Source organism: Antennarius striatus, chromosome 8, assembly GCF_040054535.1.
Source record: "Antennarius striatus isolate MH-2024 chromosome 8, ASM4005453v1, whole genome shotgun sequence".
In the NCBI taxonomy this organism is placed as follows: domain Eukaryota; kingdom Metazoa; phylum Chordata; class Actinopteri; order Lophiiformes; family Antennariidae; genus Antennarius; species Antennarius striatus.
The window spans coordinates 21668130-21690856 of record NC_090783.1 but is presented as its reverse complement, the minus strand read 5'-3'; the positions used below and the strand labels follow the sequence as shown (position 1 = coordinate 21690856).

The 22727-nt window shown below is 38.8% G+C and overlaps 2 protein-coding genes across 4 annotated transcripts in view; one reads left to right on the top strand and one right to left on the bottom strand.

Annotated features, from left to right (window-relative positions):
- The window catches only part of stx8 (syntaxin 8), a 35369-nt gene extending 34394 nt beyond the window's left edge, over positions 1-975 (top strand). The window contains exon 8 of the mRNA XM_068322508.1: positions 293-975. Coding sequence (XP_068178609.1) covers positions 293-357 — 65 coding nt within the window. The 3' untranslated portion in view covers positions 358-975. The remainder of the gene's footprint in view (positions 1-292) is intronic.
- A 287-nt stretch (positions 976-1262) lies between these two features.
- LOC137600783 (netrin-1) overlaps positions 1263-22727 on the bottom strand; it is a 54982-nt gene continuing 33517 nt past the window's right edge. For 2 of the 3 annotated variants that reach the window (XM_068322589.1, XM_068322590.1), the window contains exons 4-7: positions 16744-16893; positions 15052-15105; positions 8705-8779; positions 1263-4407 (exon numbers count right to left, since the gene is read on the bottom strand). In XM_068322589.1, coding sequence (XP_068178690.1) covers positions 4079-4407; positions 8705-8779; positions 15052-15105; positions 16744-16893 — 608 coding nt within the window. In that variant the 3' untranslated portion in view covers positions 1263-4078. The remainder of the gene's footprint in view (positions 4408-8704; positions 8780-15051; positions 15106-16743; positions 16894-22727) is intronic. The other variant, XM_068322591.1, reaches the window with a different exon arrangement.

The window sequence follows — 22727 nt, the reverse complement described above, 5'->3', positions numbered from 1 at the left end:
AAGTTGAAATTTGACCTTGACCTAGCTTTGTTAAAGTCAAGGTCATCTTATTTTCATCCCCTTTGCTGCCCGAGTAATGTGCTTTTTGTTTCATCTTTCTGTCTGCAACGGTTGCAAAGATATTTGGCGGACTAACGGACGGATGAACGGACGAACGGACCAACACTGACAATTACATCACTGCTTTAAAGCGGGGTGTAAAAAGTGAAATGGGTTCTTCCCTTACTCAATCAATATCAGAATTTTTTGAGATGACTTTTTCCAACTAAAATATTTTTCTCTCTCATTTCAGGTATGATGGTGGTCATTGTGCTGCTTCTCATAGCCATCGTAGTGGTGGCGGTGTGGCCTATGTAGCGGACAAGAACAGCAGTGATCATGGGGCTGTGATGAGCTACAGTTATAATTTGGTGGAGAACGCTAGTTTAAAATCTTTGAAAACACAGTCCACACATGTACAAACAATCATTTAAATACTGTCTAATAAGATTACATTTCTTATTCTCTTTGTTTCTGAGACAAAAGTCCCTGGTATTGTGAACTGAGTACAATAGTATTTCTGTACATTAAACCTCTTAGTTGGTTAAAAAAGCAGGGATAACCCATCAAAACACCTTTTTAGAAGCAAGAGTATATTTCTGGTGTAATTTGTCCTCTTTAATAATTTCTCCAGTTTCTGGCTCTTGGAAAATGTTGATGGTGGCTGAATGTTGACCCACTAGTAGGACCTCCAGTAACATGCCTTTCATATGTCTGTCTATTTTGTAAGGTCTGATCATGGAGGATTTCAATCTAAGATTTGCAACAATTACTCTCATAATTATCCATGCACTACTGCAGCGGTTTCAATTTTAGGATTTGTCTTTGGATTGTAAAACATTTATAGAAAACACTTTTCAGCCAAACCACACTGTTAATAACGGGACTGCTTTACTTCAATTCAGCTTGTAATTTATAATAAATGACATTTTCAGTTAATAATCACTGGACTCCTTTTTCTCTTTCTCTGCGTTCACATTGGGGTATTACTCTGCAGCACTGTAGTTTTCATTTGTAAGAATAATATTTAGTTTGTGGGCGTTCTTTAATCAAAGATAATCAAACACAATGGAAATGTGGAAGTTTCACTTCCACATTTCCATTGTGAAAAATCAGTATTTTTTCTTTTATTTTTGGCTAGCAGTAATTGGATAAAGTGCTACATAGCTAAGCATTTAATAATTAGCTAAAGTTATTAAAATCAAGAAAAGCAAATGTTTTTTGAATATAACAAGAGTTTATTTCAAATGAAAGTCTTATTTTTTGTTCTATAAGGTTGGTGTGTTCAGTAGTTATTATTTCCTTCTTTAATGGCAACAGTCCAAACAACCACAAACGTTAAAAAAAAAGTTTAAAGACAATAAGATCCACAATGTCTTGTGTCATTAAATATATTCATATATAATAACCATAATATATTAGTATGCATTGTAAAACAACATAGCAAAATGTCTTGGCAATGGTGACAACTAAACAACATTTACAATTCATAGTATGAACACAAAACAATGTTTTGACAGGTATGTATAGAACATTTCATCATGAAGTTTGTCAAACCATTGCTCAGGAGACGGCTATAAAACTGACAGCATCAGGCGTGCATATTATATTGTGCCACACAGAAACACATTGACAAGTTATTTTATGTTGTAGAATTAGCAATGAAAGTCTGGATCATGTAAATATACTTGACTATGCTGAAAAAGCCAACATCTTGTAGCATCATGAAATATAGACTTCACAAGCATTTGATGGATTGCACAGTAAAAAAGCACCCATGCTTAAATTTCCCACCCTTGATTTTGCTGTAGAAAGCCCATCATCAATGTCATCTAGAAAGAATGTTGGTCCATTCAGAATTCCTGCTGTGAGAAATGGTCACCATTAAAACAAAGGATGTAGATATTCCATTAGATTAAGACCATATGTTCTGAAAGATTAAAATAAAAATCTCTGAAAATCTGACTGACCTTTTGCAGTTTCATGTTTATGCAAAATGCCATTAAGATTTTTGTTGTTGTTGTAAATTCAGAGGTTTTTTTATGGCAAAAAGCATCAACATGATTTATGATGCTAAAAAGCATTTGGATGCTTTATAGAACCCCTAGTTTATGACGCATCACATCGGGGCTTTTTCAAGCCTAATTTGTTTTTTACTGCACTTTTCTTGTAGAAGTCCACACTGGAATACATACAAATCAATGAGCGATCATGTTTGAGTCAAACAGTGTCATGTTAGTGCAACTCACACCATTTCTCCCTGCACAAGTATTGAAGTGAACAGAATTAATCTGGTAGTTAAATAGGAGACAGTATAAGAGCTACTGACTGTTCACATGGTGTATTTTATTGAATGTACAGCCACGTATTGTGTTTGCAAAAAATATGTATCTCCATTCTCACAGTGCTAACTCATTGTTGATCCATACAAGCCCTTGTGAGATGGGTTTTGAAAACGCTTGCTGTATCTTTAAACATTTTCTTAATGTGAAATTTGGGTTTTATTACAGTGATTTCTTTGCCAGATGAGGTAAGGGAATTTTTTCATTTTATTATGGTTGATACAAGTAACTTGCCCCCCCCCCCCCACCAGCAATTTCTTCAACAGAAAAATGCAGCTTTTCAGAATCAGTGATTTGTAGTCAACCATAGTGCTGTCCTATTTTCTTGAGAGCCAAGATATTTCCCCTCCTTTGTCTTTAGTCTTGAAAATGCGCAACACATTTGACAAAATAAATCAGTTGGTGTGAATGCATTTCTAAATGATAAATCAAACATTTCTAAATGATAAATCAAACATTTCTAAATGATAAATCCTTCTCATTGAGGATTTACACATGTACAAGCACAATGTTGCATCCAATCTCCAGTGACCTACCTCGGGTAACAAAATCGTTTTGTAGTAGAAAAACCTAACATTGACTGAAATGAGTAAATAAAATTGAAAAATTGAAAATTTTAACATTTTATAGCCTCTTCAGAAGCCATAGTCATCACTATTGATTTCGATTGGTGTAACTCAAGAGCCAATCATGATGATCAGTTCCATAGTAGTTTAACATTTTGTGTGACTGGCATCTTGTCCATTTGTGAGTCAGTGATTAAACTCCTGTAGTGAAGTATGAAAATAAAACATACAGTTGCTTTAAGTACTGAAAATAAAATTGGTGAATTTATCTACTGTATTGCTTCTACTCGCCCAAAAAGCATTTTTGGGGTTACGATACACATTTCCATGAATACTGAACCCCAACTTGTGAAGTGTTAAGAAACAAGTTAGGAAACAAAATATGTTTTGAAAAAAAAGAAGCCTTGATTCATACTGTGTTTTATCATTATCTCCTCATTTGTGTAATCTGAATGCACTATTAGCTAAAAATGTAAGACAATATTTTTTATTTTTTATTGTGTTTAAGTTGCTGAAATACCTGATTTTGTACAATAATGAATGAATGGGAGCTTGGTGACAGCTAAATGTAACATGCTTTTCTGTCATTTAAAGCAATCATTTTATGGCACAGTTTGTAAAAAGAGAAAATATTACTGCCTCATTTAGACCAGTAAAGAGAAGCTTGTATCTCAGATAAGAATACATAAAAAAAAAAAAAATCCATGCAGCTGCAAAATTACAGTGGAAAATAAGTGGCTTATTATGACAATTTTTTTTGAACCAGCAGAAATTGTCCATAGGTTGAAAACATAAAATATACTGATTTCATACTGAGATAAAGAAAAGGAACACAAACTGTATATGCTGGTAATAGGTGCAAATTCGGCAAATCCACAAAAGTGGCAAAATTTGAAAGTAAAATAAACTATAAAACCAAATCTGCAAGGTGAGCTCCTTCAACAAAAGTTCACTAGAAAAACAAATCTTTCTAAACAATTCTCTTCATGCTTCTACATAAAAAAAAGCAGCAAAGTAAACAGTCTTTTGTCTGTATGTGGTTCACTGTCTGCCTCTTATTCATGTGTTGTTGTTTAAATGACCCCCTAACTTTCCTCTTGATCTCCTCTTCCAATCGCCACCGTTTTCCACCTATGGCTTCTTGCACTTGCCTTTCTTCTCACGCTGCTGGAACTTCCTAAGCCTGCGTCCCCACGTGTCCCTCCACTGGATAACCAGGCTGCCTTTGTCTGCCACCACTCCGCTCTGCCCGGGGGAGTCCTCGTCATTCCCCAGCAGCAGGTACTTCTTCCCAGGTTTGATCTTTGGACACTTACAGGCCACGTCTTTGGCACGGACCCACAGAAACTGGTCTCCGCGTCGAATGCGACTCTCACCCTGCTTGTAGACGGAAATGATGTTGACGGTGAACTTCCACCATTCACTGGCTTTGTCGGCCTTTAAGATATGCACCTGGACGGCTGCAGATTGGAGTTGGGGAACAAAAGAGATGTGAGAAGATCTGATATTACAATTGTTTTTTGTTTTCAACTTTAAAAGTTGAGGGTTGTTTTTTTTGTGTGTGTGTTAATATTTTCCTTAGACAACTACAAACTGATATCCAAGAAACACTTACCGGGGCAGGCATGGGAAAAGCAAAATATACATGATTTTTAAAGGTTACCAGAGGTAAAAACTCTACAGGGTGTCATTCCAGTTGGGTAAGGAAGATCATTAAACAAGATGTATACACACCACTCTCCAACAAAAGAATAAGTCGCTATAATTCATTGTTGGTCTTTGTTGCAGTCAGCTGCCCGGGGGTAATCACATTTTATTGAATTAGCACAATCACAATTGAGATAAGGTTTTCGGCTGTTCATAATTAAAATATAAAGTCTCATAAGAGAGAACAATGCGACAATAACAAAGATTTGTGTGACAGAATTTGGAATTTGGGCCCTTTCTGAGAGACATAGCCAACTTTGGCCTGACTCTACGTAAAAGTTTCTTTTATATTGAATTTCTTCATAGCCGCACATGAATTAATAATCTAAGAGTTTCACAAGATCTCTTAAGCATATTTGATTCTCAAGCACTTTGTTAAACCCAATATTGTTCCGGGCAGGCCTGACAGCCTGGATTAGAAACACTCCTACCTCAGGTGAAATGGCCACAACTCCATTACCAAAAATGTTTGGCTGGCATGTAAAGCAAATCAGTATGTGATACTTTTGTTATTTATTTTTGAAATATTTTATTATTAATGCAATATCTTTGGCCCCATTTACCTCAGTGATGTTTTTGCAAGTATATATTTAATAATTATGTTTTGCCAGCAACATATTTTAAACAGAAATTTGTGGAAAGCTAAAAAAACAACTGGTAAGTTTAAGTTTAAAGAGACATCCTTGAAATGTTCAAACTTTCACATGCCAAAGCCTTCACCTCTTTGTGAAAAACAAGATTGTATAAAAGCTGTTATTTACATGAGGCCAAAAAACACTTAATGAACTATTATCTGCAAAAACAATCAAAAAAGTGTTTCTTTTTCGCATTTTACACAGCATCTCATCTCTTTGGAATCAGTACTTAAATTTCATCAGGTTTAGTGTGTAAGACTACCATGAATGACTTTAATGGCACATAAATCAATATATGCACCATTTCTGTTTTCCAGCAGTCATCAACGTGTAACCATTTAGAACAAGTATGAACACAGTTCTCTTATGGAATTAATAGGAGCCAAAGCCAGTTTCTTATGTGCATTACCATTAAGCTGTCTGTCAGCAGGTCTGAATCATGGCCTTTCAGTCTCCCTTATTACGGTATCACAACAATGTCACTGAAATACTTGGTTTTATCTGTGTAAACTTTTGTCATTACTGTACTTCTATATAGACACAAGATTAGATAGCAATGGAGGGCCAATCTGGTGTGGATCATTTCTTTTTCTGTTGAATTAAGGCTGATGAAAAGCCAAGCCTTTCTTTACTGAACACTACTTAAACCTGTTGGCATTGCTGCTCCTCTGTATAACAGCTAAAGACATTTTGTGAGTGAATAATTTTCACCCTCACACTTCAGGATTACACTTTGGCAAGGTGTTATTCAAAAGGATCCAAACAACATCTCGTCTTTGTTGAGATTATAGGAGATGCAGATCACGGGACATAAAATCCCTTCCAATTGAATTTTACTGTGTATGAATTTAGCTTTTAATTATTGCAAAATATTATTTGTAAATCCTCATACAAGGTAAATGGAACAGGAATCTGGTGCAGTTGTCTGACAAAAAAAAAAAAGATGAACTTTTTAAAATAATTTTCAAACACACTTCTCTTATTGTATAAATACTGCTTTTAGCCTCATTTGAAAAGGCTGGTCCAGCTATGAAATACATCAATTACATCATAAAAGTGCTGACAGAGCAGTTTGATCTCTAATGTAATTTGGAAGTAAGGTAGGGTTATTAGAGGCCCTAACTGCTAAGACACTCATGCGATATCACACGATCAATCAACTGGTTTGGTCCTCAGAGAGCAACAGAGGGGTCCTGTATGTCTCATGGATCCCAGCCTGGCTCATATCAAGATGGATTAGATTTTATTATTAGAATTATTATGCATTAAGGGCAGGTCCATACCCACACTCACATTTTATAGTTGGTGTGGGTGTAAAAACAAGTCTGTTTTTTTAGGTCATATCTTTGCTGTCCTTTAATAATTAGTAGTGAATCATAGTCAGTGATACATTGATATGTAACGTTCTCTATATCTTTCCTTGCTTTTATATTTACAGTGTTAATATGTAATAATTGAGTATATATAATAAAGTATATATAATGTGCGAACAACTGCTTAAAGAGACAACATTTACAACAATTTGAATTTGAAATGTGAATGTGTCTCCTGGATGATAAAACAACAAGAAAAGTTTATGCTTCTCTATTCCTGAGAAATCGTGTCTTTTTCATCCGTTCTCAAGATGGATAGCAGAAAATATTGCACTATCCGAGAGATGTATCAGATGCAGATAGACATCTCCGTTATCTTGTATTAATAATTAAAACTTTCAACCTTTGAGATACTACAGCAATGAACCATCTCTTTTGGTGTAAAAACCAAATGGAACATTCACTTCTGGAATCAGGGCACCAAAAAATAACTTCCTAAACTCTTCCACACTTTTCACAAGATGTTCTTGTGTCAGTATACCAGGGAATTGATCAGACATGTCACCTTGTTCCCTCTTGTGACTTTACACGTAAAAACAGTTTACAAGAGACGCTCATAGCGTCGCCACAGCATGAACCCCCAGCCTAAGGCTCTGTGTGCTTATCTTGTAGATTTACATTGTGTTTGACTTTCGGATTGGCTTTGGTGAGTTCATGCGTGGTAAACACAGTTCAAGGTTCTTCATCTGGTCTGTTACAAATCTGGAACATGCTGTTGCAAACGAAGGTTTACGAATATGACAAGGAGCTCAATGTTCTCATGGTCATGACTAGAACAAAGCCCTCCACCCCCTGGTGAAGGCAAAGTGGGGAGGAAGTAGATTACACAGAGGACCATGTACCATTTTAAACCAATGGTGGACAGATGGATTAAAAGAAATATATCAATATTCAGATTCCATTTTATCTTTAAAAAATCCTACAGTGACAAACGGATGAGAGGAAATCAATTTTTTTATTGATTGTATTGACCTGATCAGTTTTGCTTAACGCTTAACAAGTCGATGGAAAAAAAAAAAAAAAAAAGCAGTTGCATCTCAAAAGGCAACTGCAACCAGAAAGTCTGTTGTCAATAGTCTTTTGTCTCTAAAGTCTTTAAAATCTAAGGGAAAAACTAAACATATCGTATATCTACGCAAAAACATTGGCATAAAAGAGCAACTTCCATTTGTCTTTTGCTTGCCACCAGTACCAGCAGATCCCCTGCACCTCACAACACATGCCAAATCACTTGGGAGGTACTGCAGGCATCTGTCAGGTCTCTCTCCTCTCACTCCAGTGCTGAATGGATGTCTTATAGTGTGTGTGTGTGTAATATATATACATATATACACAAACAACACATTAATAGAACAATATATGTGGCTTGCATGATCTGACACATTATTCAACATCACCAGCAAGGAATTGTTGGAAGAGGAGGCGTCCATAGGTTTGACCCTCTAACTCCCCCAAATCCCTGCAGAACAAAGTCCAGGCCCATCCATCAAGCTGCTGTGGAATGCTGCAAGATGCTGCCTCTTGCTTGAGCGGTTCAGCAGCTTGACTTCAGTCAGGACAGGGGGGGGGGGGGAGAGGTCATTCTTATGCACACCTTGAATGGCGTGGCAGACGGACAGTCACAGTGAGACAACGAGAAATGTTTCGGTTGTGGGGGGGGGGGTGGACTGCCATAATGAGGGTCACTATTCCTGTCAGTCTGTCTTTGCTTCATCCAACAATGTCTGAAATGGTAAGCCATCAGTAAAATTCCTCCCCGTAGCGTCTGCCCAGCAACATGCTGGAATGGGATGTATTCTTCAATTCAGGACACGGTACAAAGCAAAATGTGTGTGTATTCCAAAGAAATATTGAGCACATCCTGGATATGTGTTCCTCTGTGTTTATACCAATAATAATAAGGTTGACGCACACTATTTGTTCCAACAGAATAGCAAAGTTGTTTTTCATCCAGAGTCAGTGAATAAATGACACCATATCTTCACATTTCTCAGGATTTCCTGCAGAAATTAACATTAATTCAGGTGTTAAAACTGACTCACCGTAATCTTTCTTGCAGTATTTCTTCATGTTGATCTTAAGTTTGCCTTTAGATGCCTTGCAGTAAGATTCACAGTCTGCACGTAACAGAGGAGCAAAAATACAGTTAGGATTGTTCTGTACAGAAAGAAAAATTCTTTAGTACATTATTCTTGAGCGACACATTCCCTGTTAATACAATTTTCATAAAATAAAAAACTTCAAGATTAATCTATTTGGCGATAACATAACTTTGTATAGTATGCATGTATTACATGAAATTTTGACATTGTTTCAAGAATTAAAAACATATTTTATTTTGGAAAATACTTGTGTAAATGCAAATTAATAAAAGAAAAATAAATAACTGCTTGGATGTAATTTTTCATGCATGCATATACTCAATAGCTTAAGTAGTAAATAAGAATAATTATCATTTTTCTTCCCACGAATGGATGAAATTTAGCTCAACTTATCCTCTCAACAAAAAAACTCCAAACAAAATTCTGGATAATATTTTCCTCAAGTTTAAGTGACATTCCTGGAGTGTGACATGACATAACTGACGTGCTTTCATCATAATAAATGTGACAAAACACACTATAAATGAATCAAATCATTCATGAACTTTATAATGTCTAAGCTGACGATGCAAAATCGATGGGTGTGAAACATTTTTCTTCTGTTGGGCCTACGTTGAATGACTTTCAACAGTTCAGATTAAAACTTTGGGCAGCTGCTTCAGCACCATCCTAAGGGGAATAATCATCTTTGTTCTGCTTCTGTTCTATCATTCATTTTTGGGACCGTACAAAAATTCTGCGCCGTGCATTTTTATTTGCTTGAATTACAGTTTTTCTAAAGGAAATAAAAATGAAGTGAGAAGACCAACAAAACCAGACATTCTTTTGGTAAAGAGAAAGCATGGTTCCCTTTGCACAATTTAAGGGAACAACAGACATGACAATAATCTGGATGACTGCTTGACAGTCATCTGTCTGGTTGTGTTTTTGGATGCAATATCACCTCATACAACTTCTACAACCGCCATCTGTGATGAGCGGGGTCCTCTTGAATGCTGATGTTACCAGTCGTGGTTAAGGAGAAATACAAATGACCGCTGCGATCTACTTCATTCACCGCCTGTCACAAAGTGGGGATGACTCAGGCATGTGTAGACCACCCTCTCCCCACATTAACCCCTAACTCCCTTCCTCCAACTCTCACCTCGCTTGTCACCTCAACCCCCGACCTCCAAAAAAATTAACCCAGGGATCACTTCAAGGCCCCCGAACCACCAAAGACCATGTCAGGATTTTTGCATTTATTGCTGGGGGGTGGGGGTGGGGGGCGACTGAGGGCTCGCAGCTATTTGAAGGAGTGGAGGGAGGTGGGTGTGAAGGGGGTCAATGCCACATAAAGGAAGGTCAGGAAGGAAAAATTAGCCATCCATGAAGTGTTAAGGCAGAGGTCTGTTATTGGGGAGGGGGGGGGTTCTGTGGGATGTGGGGGTGAGTGGGGGCTCTCTAGAGACATGAAAAAATAAATACTTCACGCAAATTGGGCAAAAACTCTAATATATCTGCTGTGTGTCCATATACTGTACACACACGTCAGTAGTGTATCGTCTGCATAAAAAAAATCACAACTATATGGTCATGAAAATAAGAATGTCTATTATTAGTCAGTGAAGAAGTCTGATTACAGGCTGGACAGAAATAAAGCCAGAGGTAGCTTTAGATTGACGTATAAATATTTTTCCACACTCATCATTACGCTTTGTTACATCACTATTCATTCTTGAATTGAAGATCATAACTAATGGTGCTGCTTCTCTAAATATATCCATGCAGATACGCTTTCATTTTTATGATAGATTACCCAGAGGTGAAGGAGGCAACAGTATATCCCCCCTTCACCACACACACACACACACACACACACACACACACACACACACACACACACACACACACACACACACACACACACACACACTTTGCTGGCCCCAGAAATCGAGGGAACGTATAGCGTCAGTGATTGCCCCATCCTATGCTGTCTTGTTGCCAGACGTTTGTGCAAAAAAGTTTCCCCCCCTTTTTTTTCCTGTTTCTTCAGTCCTTTCCCAACAAGCCTAAATTGGATCCAGAGTCCTGATTTGGTTTACACTTTAGTGGTGTAAGTTGTAATGAGTATAATAAGGAAAATAAAGAAGGAAGGAGGGACCAAGAGATGGATGAACAGTGAACAGTCATGGAGAAGAGAGGTGGGATGGAAGAAGGATTGGAGGGTAATTGTTGTGACCAGATCTTTGCTCCATGTCTTTACTCTCTTTTATTCTCTGTTTGAATGAGGTTGCCTGGGGAACACTTCAACAAGAAAAAATGCAGGGGGAAGGAGGAGGGTAGAATTGATACTGGTAGAGAGTGAAGGGGTGGAGAGGTTGACAAAAAAAAAAAAAAGACAAGTGAAATTTATCAGGGGGGGGGCGGCGGCAAGGAGGACCAGGATTTTAAGTAAAACCCTCAAATAAGGGGAAAAAACAAAAAAGCTCCAAGCCTCATGAGCAACAGCCAAAGCTGAAGCTTGTGGTAGTAAATAGAGTAAGAAAAATAAGCAAAGTAAATGAAACAGAAGAGTCTATATAAGCTGCACCTGATTACCATGTAAATGATTGAAAGGAGAGCAGTGGAAGGGACGCTTTGTTTTCTCATAACCCCCCTTGATGCATCATGATACTTCCCTTTGATAGGCTTTCTTTTCCCATTAGTGTACCCCTGAGACACAGTTCTGGGCCCTGCTGAGAGCACCCCGAGGTTCCTATTTAGGACCAGGCAGTCCCCTACCGCGAGGACAAATGTTCCCTTTGTGCGTGCATTACAAGCAGGGGAAGTGGGAGCAGTCCTGTTGCACCGAGCTAAAAAACGTGCTTTGGGCGTTCTGAGTAGATGTAGTTACTGCAGTGCTTTGTTTCTTACTTTTTAGGGCACTGAGGAGTACGTAACTGAGAGGTGGACCTTTGCCCCTTCTATCAAAGTGCTGTCCAACCTTTCACACTAATCGTTTTTCATTTGGGATGCTTACTAAAACTGATTCACTACAGTGCTGTACTGTTCTCAAGTTCTCAAGAGGTCACGAGGATCCACGTATCAGAATACGTGGATCCTCTTGACTCAATGCATGAATTCTGTTGTTTCCACTAAGCAGCTCTGAAACAAGTTAAAATAATTGCGCGCAATTGAAATCTGATCACTATTACGGCCAAAGCCAGATGTCAACAAGTGTCCGTACCTGCTAGATGTGGACAAACTGTCTATATGTTTTATCATACGTGACACACAGTGTTGCCACAGGAGCAGGGTGGTATTGGAGGTACCGGAGCAGTGAGAGGAGGGGGTAAATAACAGCCCAGGAGGAGGGCTTTCTTTCAAAACCAGACTTATTGAGAAACAAATTGTGCCAAATAAAGCATGTAATTAGATTAAGGAGCACAGTGTGCTGCCCCGCTCTCGCACCAAAGCCATGAGTTTAGATCCCTTCCAGCAAATAAAGAGGAAAAATTGAAGAAAGAGAGTTTTCCCACTTATTTTCTTAGTGTCAGCAAGTACCGATAAGGCTGTCTGGACTTGACCTTAAATCAGTTTTGGGAACATTTTGGGTACAGTAGTAGTAGTATTACTACTACTGCTAGTAGTTCTGCTGGTAATACTTTTTACTATTAATATGTGTCATACAATCAACTGACATAATGAAGCACAGTGAAGTCGGTATGAGATGAACAGGGTGCAAGAAGCAAAACCCGTGTCCAAACAATCTGAGGAGTCTCCAGACACACACTCAGATCACTTCCAGCCGGGTAAAGAAAGGCTGACACACGTAAGACTGAACCTAGTTACCCTGAGCCTCATCATCATCATCATCATCATCATCATCATCATCATCATCACTCCAATTCATGCTCTCCTCATCATCATTAGTTACTTTCACATCCTGGGTATTCTGTGTGGCCATCGCAGGTCATCGGCGGTTAATCTTCTCCACATTTTTGTTGCTCTGCAGACGCCTCTGTCACGACCCGTAGGAGTGGCGACTCACATCATCTGTAACCTACCGACACGATATGTTCAGGCCACGCTATCGGAGGTATGCACGCTCTCAGACTCCCCGTGGTCAAGAGGGGGGTCAGTCATGCTGCAGGAGACAAATTGATATTCACTCCATTTTCCCTCATTCCCCCCCAAGTCTTCCTCAAACTGGTATCACACAGATCACACGTTTTCACTTTTTAACATGTTTTTGTAAAATTCATTACAAAGACTCATCAAACAGTTGAGGAGTCACGAGAAATAAGGAGGAAAAGCAGCGGATGCCATGTGACAAAGGACCGTGTGCAGGAATCAAACCCCGGCCGCCGCAAGGTCTCCATCCTAACCGCTGCGCCATCTGCATCCCCCATTACCACCCCCCCTCCTCCCCAGTCATTCTCTGTTGGTGCTTTTCTTCATCCTTGGGGTTTTCTAATATTTTCCTTCCTTTATGTGGTTCCTTTTCTTCTTCCTCAATCTTTTTTCATCACTTTTCCTCACACATTACATATTCTAATGTCCCCTGTACTTCTTACAACAATAATTGAATTCATTATTATTGTTATTATTATTATTAATAATAATAATAATAATACTGTTATTGATTATTATTATAATTATTATTATTATCAGTATTTATTCATTTTCAACAGTGAATCATATCATCTTTAAGTGTGTTAGAAGTACTATTAATTCAGTGCTTCTATAAAATCAGGACATCTGTTTGCAATCACATATTAGGTCCTATCATAGCTGCTCATAGGCTGAACAAGTCATGCATTTGCTCTGCAACCTTCAGAGGGTAATGTATGCATCCTCTGGGCCTCAAGCCTGGGTGGTCCAGTGGGACCCCGGGCTACTCGTGATTCTGACATAACCTATGCAGGACGTCCATCAAGGTGCTTCATCTTAGCCATCTGCTTGATTTCAACCTCTCTTGGCTGAGTAGTCTTGTACCCATTATACATATGAGAGGGAAGCCTCTGCTGAGATTAGATTATCTGTATACCTACACCGGTCCAAGTAATTACACAGTCTCCTTCAGGTTGTGTTTACATTAGTTCAATGACACATTTAATCAAAGGAGTTATAAGCTTAATGCTAGGATGGAGCTGCAGGCAAAGATTTCACATAACCACAGTGAACTTGATGTGGAAGTACGGCTATATTTTTCATCATCCGATCATGATTTATTTTTCCTTTCAGTGATTAAATACAGAAGTAGAAATTAAGTATAAAACACAACAAATGCCAATTTTACGCTTAGTTTTATGGTTTCTTTTCTATTTTCGTCAATACTTCACTGAGCTGAGGAAAATTTCCTGTACCCCAAAAGACGACAGATTCCTGACAAAGGGGCCCAGAGAGATGCCAGGTATTCTATCTCAGCACCACCCACAGTGATATGTGAAGACAAAGCGTGAAACAGAGGGAGGCAAAGAAAGTGAAGGAGAGCAAAAAGGGACGGAATGAGGAAAGAAAAGAGGTGCAGGAAGGATGGGGACCGGTTGTTTCCTGACTGCACTGTCAATCCAAGATGTCTAGGGAATGTTTGGGACCTCAGAGGGCCCAACAACAGCTGCAGAGGTATCTCTCTCTCTGGTACACACACACACACACACACACACACACACACACACACACACACACATAGACAGACACACACACAGTGCGCCTGAGACAGAACAAACAAGAAATGCCAGATGACTCAATTTTTTCCACCATGAGGTCGAAAGATAAAATGTGTAACGTATTCCAAAGATGTTCAAACAGGTAGAGCATGTTTTTGTGAAACACATGTAGAATTTCTGTCATGACATACGTAACTGTATTTCAGTCATGTTATCAATATAATTAAAAAAAAAACCCTAAACCATTAATGCATAACCAGAAATCATCCTTCATTTTGCTTCAACAAATTGATGGAGAGTTTAAAAAGATGAATCCATGTGTTGCGTGTTAGTTCAAAACCCCACACTGTGTCACAGTCACAGTCCGGCTGATTAATAGTGAAACTAAGAGAAATTAAAGGAGCCACATCCCAGGGTTTCTCCTACTAGATTTATTTTTTATAAATCCTTCATAAATGAGGGATGATGAGGGATCATATTTATCCAGAAATTTATTTGTACAGTTGTGGAAAAATATATTGCCGAGGTGTGTGAGTGTTAAAAATGCATCCAAACCAGCCCATTAATACAAACTATTTAATCCCAACATATCCTCTGTCCACCTTTACATAATTACAAAAAGAAGTGAAATAAATAACTTCTGTTTGTACTCACCTGATGGCTCCTCTGTACTGCTGGATGGGGTTGAATGAGGTGTGAATGGAATCTCTACTCCCAGAAAAAAAACAAAAAAAACAAAAAACATGACATAAACATGGTAAACACCTTCATTACATGAATCCATACATGTGTTTTCCATTTTGTGTGCATGCGTGTGTAAAGATGTGCTGAATGTTTCAGTGTTAAAAAGCTGTTCAAACAAGTTTTTTTTTTCCCCCTCAGCACACAATTTTAAATGTATGAGTCTTAAGAAGGAAGGCAGAACTGAGTACATGTCAGTAAATTCCTTCCCAAAATGTTTGTCTTGTGTTATTTTGATGTACAAAAATGATTTGTTTCATTATCCTGCCTTATATGCTGCTGCAGTGAAAAAAAAAACTACAATGGAGCTTGATTCTCTCAGCCCTCCTTCGTACTAAGCTGTATTGAAGTGGGTCGGAAGTTTACACTCTCAGAAATGATCCGTGAAGAACGGCTGTCTTATCTCCAAAGAAGAAGGATAGCAACAGAAGACATAAAACATACATAACGCCTTTTTGTAATAGTGGCCATGAGGGAGAGAAGAGGCCAGCAAGAGGGGAGGGGAGGGGGGGGTACTGTGACAAAAAAAGCAAAACCGCAGAGATGTATGAAGGACACATGCAAAGAAAGAGGTTGACATGCTGAAGAAAGATGTGCACAACAGCGGTGGTTTCAGCTCTGGAGAAGAGGGAATGTGCATGAGGGAAGAAAGACACAATCAAATCTTTTGATCAAGCTCAATTTTTGAGCTTTTATTGAACAAGCCAGACTGGACGCTTAAATCTGCAACGCCTTTTGTTGACTTCTAGACATAATAGACCCTCTACTATGAAAAACTGGTGAATATGATAAAGAGAATCTGATGGCTGTTTAACTTTTAAATGGATTACATATCAATGATCAGACGCTACATTTCCATTTTTGTGGAACCTAAACACCTCAACTCTTCCTTGACATACTGTAGGATTAAAGATATCAATTAGGATGATGTAATCTGTTCAGTAATGCAACTTCAATTTACATCCACAAGGTGATCCATTGCTAGTGAGAATTTATTTCTCGGTGTTTAATTACACCGGGAAATAAATGTGCATGAGCAGCACTGGAGGAAAATAGAGCCAATACATATCCACAAACTGCCATTCATTTAATTATTTATTTTAATCAGAATTTGACTTTAACTCAAGGCCACAATTTAGTTCAGCATATGATTTTTAAAAAAAAATTACATTTGTGATTGAACCCAAAGCTTTCTTTGATCTAAGAAACTTTAGAACTTGGCGACGCTGGTGTTAACAGCTCTGAGTCTTTAATCAGATTTATGGAGACCAACAAGCTGAGTTGGCTACACAACTAAATGCTTGAGGTTCAGTTTAATGGTGCATTTATTTAAACTTGCAGTTTTTACTTGTCCACCCCTCACCTCCCCCATAGAGTAAAAAAAAACAAACCAGTTGCATGTTAAGCACTTGTCTGAAGAAAAGGATGAGAAGATTTAAGCATGTGCAGGAGGGTCTGCTCTTACTGAGTTTGTGTATGTGGAGTTTACTGTGTGTGTGTGTGTGTGTGTGTGTGTGTGTGTGTGTGTGTGTGTGTGTGTGTGTGTGTGTGTGTGTGTGTGTCTCCTACAGTGAGGCAGATGTGGTACAGACTGGTTCCACCTACTTATGCAGGGGGCAATGGGCGAGCGGCTCTGCTGGTAGCCTTTAGCACAGCGGTTGCATGTGATACCAGTCACGCCATCTTTACAGGGACATTGTCCTGTGGTTTGGTTACAGGTTTTGCCAGCAGCACCCACGGGATGGCAATCACATGCTGTGAGGAAACAGGAAGATAGAGAGGTCCAGTGAGTGGTCTCACACACACACACACACACACACACACACACACACACACAAAAAAAAAGAATGGTGGGAGATACAAACATATACTGTCTATAGAGTGTGGTAGTGGATTCACGGCAACTATGAAAGCAGTGGTGAGAGGCAGGTGGTGGCGTGCACACAGGTCAGAGGACACCACAGTATTACGTGTGGTTAAAACAAAAGAAAAAAGTTCAATATATCATTCAAGTCACGACATTTTGGCCTTGCTTGACAGTTCATCAATTACTAATCATAAGAAAACACAAAAACAGAAGAAAAAAAGAAAACCCCTCACACAATACCAGCACACAACAAATGAAAAACAACGCAGCATATTGGAAACACAACAGCGACTCACAATAAATGGCAAATACAATTTAACACAACAGAAACCAAAACCACAAAGCAGAGAATAAAAACAGAAAACTTGTTTAGTTAAAAAAGTTTTATTAAATGTATTGAATATTTGTGATCCAGCGGAGATGAGTGAGAATCCAGCATGATTAAAACCTGCGTCTACCAGAATACGGAATCACAAATGTGACTGTGTGAGTGGCTGTTGGGCCTGTTTGGGACCACTGCTCTATGTGTGTGGTAAAGGGTTGTGCATGTTTACAAAATGATAAAATAATGCATAATCCTAATAACCTGTTTCGGATTTCTGGTGAGCTTTGAATACCAGCCCTAAAAGTCTGTCACACTTCCGCCTCAAACTGGGGGGTCTATCGAACACACATGCTTGAAGAATGTGAAAATATTCCAATAGTTTTCCTCCAATGCAAGTCTTAAATTTACTTCACAGCCAAACACGTGTGAGGTTTGAAATAATTTTGACTCAATGTCTTCTCATCTGACTTTTGACTCATGAATGGTAGAGACTCTGGTTTTGGTGAGGTGGTGGAATCAATAGTCCGCTACTCCATCTGTGCAGTAAATCACGCTGGCCTAATCCAGAGCAGAACAAGTTTTGATAATCCATCAAATTTCCCCATCTTTACTTAAAAAAACACACAATGAAAAACATTTTTCCACATACTCTCACCACTGGGTTCCTTACCCTCCAGTCTTATATTGTCTATTTATTTTTGCTGCATGATCCGGACTTTTAGCCTCAGGGTAGGGCTGGCTATGCTCCTTCTGCTGCCCCTCCCTTTGGATTTTTTTTTTTTTTTGTCCTGCGTTGTGTCACTTGTCTCTCTGAGAGCCTTCAAAGGCAAAGATGAATTATGCACGTTGAGGTTTTATGGGGGTATTTAGTGGTTTAGCCTGTTTTCTGTTTTTTTTCTTTCTTTATTTAAACCACACAGACTGTTCAGCCCGCAGTACTAAATTACATCTTAAAGCAACCTGTCTAGTTTATTGGAATTAGTGTTTTCTATGTATAAATGTCAACACAGATTTTAATTGAAAGTGAGGCTTGTGCAGACAATCAAAAAACGCCAGGTTTCTGCTTACTTTGACCTGGAGCGCTGAAAAGGGGCTCTCATTCAAACCAGGAACTATGAGAGACATGTTCTCTGGGAGATCCGTGTTACAGCAGGCCTCGGGGAAAAAGAGCGCTGTGAGGTGGTAACGTAACCCTGAAACTGATCTCTTTATGATTGACCTCTTGGAAACAACATTGCTGTTGTTTTTTGTGAGATATTTTGGAAAGTGAAATATAACAAAATAGTCGTACCAAAGGTGTAGAATGTAGAATTTTTGATTTTGGCAGGATACCTTCCCCCCCTCCCCTCTCTCTCTCTCTCTCTCATACACACACACACACACACACACACACACACACACACACACACACACACACACACACACACACACACACACACACACACACATTTTTTTAAATCTCTATTGCTTGTTTCCTGTGATTCTGCTTTTGTTGCTGCTCTTATCTATCCTCCGTGTCAGTACGTGTGTGTGTGTGTGTTTGTGTGTGTGTGTGTGTGTGTGTGTGTGTGTGCACCTCTAATCAGATTTGGAGGAGGCCCCCCTTGCAAGTTTGTGTATCCATTGGTACTTTTATCAGACCAATCTGTCAATGCTTTCATTGCTTGGTTGTGTCTAGCTCAGCGATGACTAATAGCACACACGCGCGCACACACACACACACACACACACACACACACACACACACACACACACACACACACACACACTGAAGAGCCAGTAAACAGCGTGAACACTGGTGCGGCACGTCTTCAGACTTTTACATTTACAGGAATATGTCAGGAGAATTTAAAACACAGGAGGGAAATGTGTGTTTCTGGTTGGGGCTTCTAAGAGCTCTGTTCTTATTTTAGGGAGCGTCGGCACGGTTACCACACATTACAGCCTGAAGCCTGCCAGTAAATCAAGGTGTGCAGCACATGGTCTACAGGTGGGAAACATTTAGCCTCCAACTGACTGCCTGACCTGCTGTCCGGTTTTACATGACAAATTATTCCACTCCCTTCCATGCTGAATGACCCACCTGCTGGCTACAGGGGTGGGGGTGGGGGTGGGGGGCTTGCTGTGGGGGTGTGAGCGAGAGTCATTGGTTTAAGTGTGTGTCCACTTAACGCTGAAGTGGCTGTGTTCTCTGCTTCATGGACACTGCAGGTGACTCAGGGAGATATTGGAGCGAAAGGGGCTTTTTGTTGTGTCCTGACGCTTGGGGAGTGAGAAGTGACCATAAAAAGTGAAGGTGTGAATAAGTAAGGGATCAACACTAAATGGGATCTGATGGTGTGAGTCTCATGCTTCTGGATCAAGAAAGGAATCCTACATTAAGGTCTCAGCGCCTGCAGTGGCATATAAAAAAAATGAAAAATGTTTTTGGTTAATGGGGAAAGTGGAAGGTTTTTTTTTGTTTGTTATTTTTCAAAGGCAGACAGGCTGACCCGAGTCTGAGATTGTAAAAATGTGAAAATTTCTAACTCTTCTAATCGTTAACCATAAAGCTGGTATTTGAAGTCTTAACTCCGCTCCCCCTCATTTAGTTTGTATGTTCTGTGCCAATAAGAATAATTTGCTCGCCCTGAAGCGAAGCCAGCTACCAAACTCTGTGTTCTATTATTATGAAGGTTCAGAAACAGAAACAGATAACAGTGTTATTGGGTTTTAACTCGAGAGTTTTAACTTGAGAGTGTGTCTTATTTGTGTCACTGATCAGGATAATATGATGCAATGGGTTGAACAGTCCTGCTTTTAGCCACATACAAACCAGAGTGAGCATGTGACGTGAATGATGTTGGGTGGACAACAAAACACATGTGTTTAGTAATAAATTGAAAGCAGTCCCACCAGTGGAAACCATAGCTAAATGCGAAGCCTTGAAAAACAACATTTTTCAAATCCCAAGCCGTAAACAGTTTATATTCGGTCCGTAAAAAAAGCCTGAACTGTGTCAGTGAAAAATGTATATATGGCTGAAGAGAGAGAAAAAAAAGAGTAGATTTTCTTAAAGCGTGTTAATCTGACTGAAATGGACCAATCGCATCAAAGGATTTTCCTCGCCATCCTATTGAGCAGTTTTGAGCAAAATTATATGATGGTTTGAGAATTGAAATCAAACCAAATTCATTCCGTCAGTCGCTTCACCGGCGCTAACCTGCGAACGCTTCGTTACATTGGGATTAGACAGCCTCTGAGAAAAAGTAACCGCAAGCAGGCCTCCTTATCTCCCGCTGTCATTCAACACGCTGTTGACTCCACATCAAGGGGATAACAGACAGCTGATTAAACCCCACAAGAGTCATCATCTGCAGTGACATTTGTCATATATGTCAGAAGTGTTCAAAGACCACCCATTGTGCTGCAGCCTCTTTTCAAAATATCACTTCCTAACCTACTTGAACCCGTGGATTTATTTTTCAAATACGCTTTGCATGTTTTATTCAGAGGTTTCAAGCAGAGATGCGGAAAGCAGCCTCTTGAAACGTATTCTGAGTTTACGTTTGAGTGTTTAAATGTCGCTGCAGACACTCGCTGGATGAGCTGATGTTCTCTTTTTACTCGTGATGTCCTCCTGTGTAAATGAGCTTCGTTCAGGGGGATTGTATTATTCTCATGAAAACAACCCAAGCTCGTTCTCTTTCATTCGCAATCAATAAATAACCAAATACGTTAGTTGCTTTTACTTTGGTGCAGAGCTTTTGCTGCGTCAGGATCAGAAACATTTTCTTTTCTGATGATGTAAACCCGAGAGAATTTGGCAGCATGTGTGGATGCCAGACGTAAGGAAAAAGTGGTGTGTTGTTTAACTTTGACTTAAAAAGAGCGGGTTGTAACACAATGACTAACATCTCAAAAATCTTCACCATTAACTTTCCAAATTTAGTTCACAAAAATGTTTTAATTGGCAAAAGAAACTGTTCATGCTTTGTATCATTTGTCAGATGAGGGAAACGACCACAGATCCTTTATTGTAAGTCCGTATTGAGGTAACTGAATACCTCAGTAGACCTCTGACAGTTTGCTTACAATCATACAAGACTGGGAGAGATGGGGAGGGCATAAACTTACAACTTTCATGTATTAAATTGAACAAAACTGTTTAGGTAAGATGATAATTTTTCAAATGATGGAATGTGTTTATATTTTAGTTCGAAGGTGCAGAGAAGTCAGATGTGAGTTTCTTATGTGGTTTGGAGACTGATGTCATGAGTATGTGACGTGACTGCACTGCTGCTATATACCAGTGGAACTCATAGCAACAAGGTTACCATAAAACAATTATTTTAGATCAATTTGGATGATTCTGATTCCACCAAAGGGACAGGGTCCCAAAGACATCAAAATCTTTATTGATTAAATTATACTTTAGTCCTTAAAAATTAAATCCTGTTGCTTGTTTTCTCCTAGACAATCGTACAGTAAACCTAATGATGTCATTGTTTGAGCTTTTAAAATAAACAAAAAAAAAAAAGGGAATTTTATAAATGGACATTCTTGTAGCTTTTGGAAAAAAAGAGGCTTTAATAAGTCCATTTTAACCCAAACATTTTGCCATATTTTGTCAAACTCCAACTCTAACTCTAACCCCAACACTATCACTAACCTAGAGTTACATTTATTTGTGACCATGAAGGTTTATTTTACAAATTTTGTGACTCAACTATCTCCTAAACACTGGCCTCAACACTAGATGTGTTAAGTATTTTTTTTGTTACTATTCTTTATGAAATAAACATAGACTCTGCAGTGTAACCATAGTGAAAGCCTAAATGATCTATAGTGGCATCACATGTAACTGTTATTTACACTATGCATTAGATGACAACAGCATTATGTCAGCAGCAAAAGCAAGACCATCAGTCAGAGAAAGAAATAAGTGAAAGAAAGGCAGTAGAGATTGAGTTCATTGGTACGTTTAAACATAGACTTATGTAGAGCCAACCCAACAAACCCAGATGTATTCTAAATGACGTTAATCCAGATGCCAGAGCTCCATAACAGGCACATTTTTCATAGGTTTTAACTTGCTGTTTTGATTTTCACTTCATGACTCATTTATTCACAGTTTCCTTATATTAAATTAGGCATCACCTTCATATGAGAGAAGATTTCCACATCAGTAGAAAACACATTTTTCTTAATGCAGACTGGCTATTTTCTTGTTATTAGTTAGACATCTTTAATCATACATGAAGGTTTTTTTTTTTCTTTCATATTTTTTATGCTTTAATTTGTTTCTGGGGTAAAAGCAATCACAGTTTTATTCCCTTCTGCCACCCAAATGTTTCCTGCCTGCTTCAAGACTCTCTCATTTCAGTGGTGAGCAGACTCAATAGCCAAAGCAATAAA